Source organism: Montipora capricornis, chromosome 9 (assembly GCF_036669925.1).
Source record: "Montipora capricornis isolate CH-2021 chromosome 9, ASM3666992v2, whole genome shotgun sequence".
NCBI classification, from domain to species: Eukaryota; Metazoa; Cnidaria; class Anthozoa; order Scleractinia; family Acroporidae; genus Montipora; species Montipora capricornis.
In genome coordinates, this window is record NC_090891.1 from 47,561,994 (window position 1) to 47,564,405 (window position 2,412).

The 2,412-nt window shown below is 40.7% G+C and overlaps 1 protein-coding gene across 1 annotated transcript in view; it reads right to left on the reverse strand.

Moving 5' to 3' along the window:
* Positions 1-362: 362 nt before the first annotated feature.
* The window catches only part of LOC138016315 (uncharacterized), an 8,581-nt gene continuing 6,531 nt past the window's right edge, over positions 363-2,412 (reverse strand). The window contains exon 4 of the mRNA XM_068863478.1: positions 363-461. Coding sequence (XP_068719579.1) covers positions 363-461 — 99 coding nt within the window. The remainder of the gene's footprint in view (positions 462-2,412) is intronic.

Genomic DNA, 2,412 nt, shown 5'->3' on the forward strand with positions numbered 1-2,412 from the left:
TGCGCACCGCTTTGGTGTTCTTAGGCATTCCACCATTGTGCACGTGTTTCCTCATTGCGAAGAATGAGGAAGGCCTGACATTTTTTTACTTTCATGAGCTCTCCCTGTGGACTTAACGAGGGACAAATTCAGGCTGAATTTTTGGATTGTGAAAATGATACTCTGACTAATATTTCGTCGCATCAGTTAAGGTTCTTCCGAGTTTTTTTGTAGTTTGGCTTTTGTGAGATATGGTAGCTGCCCTTCTGATTACTTTTCAGAAATAAAAAATGGGGGTCACCGAGTTCATTTTTGAGATATACGCAACTAAAGACAAAATAAAGGATGTTTTTACGGGGCTTCCCCGTTGCCAAGGTGGCGTGTTATGTCACAAAAATGACTTCATCTTGTTCAGCAATAATCCGTGTTTCATTTGGTACCACAATATTGCTAATACATGATACAGCGTTGTAGCGCTGATCCTTCCAATAAGAGCGTTACTTGGAAGCGTTGAGACTGTTTTGAGCCACCTTAATTTTTCAGATGTTTGTCATGATTTGCGGAGTTCGAAATAAAAGAAAACGAAGAACAGGCTTCTCGAGTATCATCATGATTTCCAGTACAAAGCGTCATACGCGATCAAGTAAGTGGTTGAGGTAAATTCTATGAGAATGACAGCCTGTGATTGAAATGAAAGACTGGACTGCTTGCTGGACGATATCCATCAAGGAAAATTCAACATTATTTACGCGTCAGCTGAAGCCACTATGGAAAAGCGATTCCATAATTCACTAAAAGCAAAAGATTCGTGATTTAAAAGAACTTTGGCAGCGCTTATTGTCGACGCAAAGTTTGGACTGGACTGAAGTAAGCTTTTCGTTCGCTTGAAATAGATACTTTATATTTACGCAGGATGAATTAATAAAATGCCTGCGAATGATCAAAATCCATATTTGTTTCAGGATCAAGGAAATAAACTCTATTGTAGTCGTCAAATCCTCTGCTTACCTTGCCGAATGTAAGCTTGAGCCCTGAATCATGAACTGAGACAAGATGAAGACAATTACGCAGCTCCCCTGTTAAATCTTCTTTTATTGTGAGAAGAAAGCGGCTCCTTTGCACAGTCATGCGATTTCTTTTTAGTATTTTTACTTGCTATTTCATCTACGATTTCGTGATGATTTGACCAAAAACGTACCGTAGATTATCAAAATAGCGAGGAGGTTTCCTGTAATTTCCAGGAGATTGCACCAAGAAATAGCCAGCAAGTCGCACTGAAATCGCCGCTAGTTAAAAATCGAGACTAAAACGTCTTGAATGGTTTCATGGTCTGCTTTGGTGGAGTTTAGCACTTAGCAACCTTACTATCCATCGAACTCTGTACGAGTTATGTTCCTAAGCACGTTACACGTTCTGAAAATTGGCTGTTATTTTCGATGGTTTGAACAAATTCTCGGGTAGAAACATAACCATTCTTACCCGGCTGAGAAGCTGCCGTTACAAATTCAACTTTAAAATCACACTGACAAATTCTGCAATGATCGCTCAGTGTCTCCTCGGTGCCTCGGTTTGTTTTGACGCAAAACAACATGTGTTAACAAGGTTGTCCGTGATTGGCTAATTTTTTGATAAGACGCCAATCAGCGCATGTCAAGAAAAGGTAGGGGTTTTTCAAAAATAGGCGGTCTTCTTGCAAGCGTTCCCTCAGTCTCTTGCCCCAACTTTGGCGCGGCCAGTTTGCAGAAAATCGTTTGGGTTCTCTTCTTTCGAACAGGAACGCTTGCTACACAGGCTGCTATTTTTGTTGAGAATGGTGTCTTCGTGTAGTTTTAAAAAAATCAGCAAAAATCCATGGCCAGTTTTTTGGCAATTTCATAAAATTGTACAGAAGGATCCATTACGAATCAAACAGCCCTCGCTCAAGTTAAATCTATTTTGGAGTGATAGGTAATCCCAAAGCCATTCAAGTACATTTTTTCAGGTACGTAAGTGAATTTACCATAGAATGACACCACGCTTCGCTTTATATCATGGATTGAATTTATAAAAACGAGCTCAATTTGGCCAACATCGGGGATGCACTGCAATTGTCAAAGTGGCTAAAAATAGCCGTATTTGTCAGCCTCGTACCATGGAAACGAGTAAGGTGACACTCCTTTTTTTTTATTACGTTCTTATCATCTCCTTGACATGATACAACAGAGCGCGAAGTTTCATCGGAAATCGATCACAAGTTCTATTTCTAGGGAATCACCTTAAGGCCCGGGCACACGACTTCCACGTTTGGTTCAATATCCGTTCGATTTTGTTGAACGATGTTGAATGCTGGGGTGGGCAAATGGTTTCATCTTCGATTCAAATTCAATTCAACGTGTTGCAACACGGTTGAAAGGGGGGTGGGGTGGGGGGCAAACGTTTCAACTTCGCTGTTCA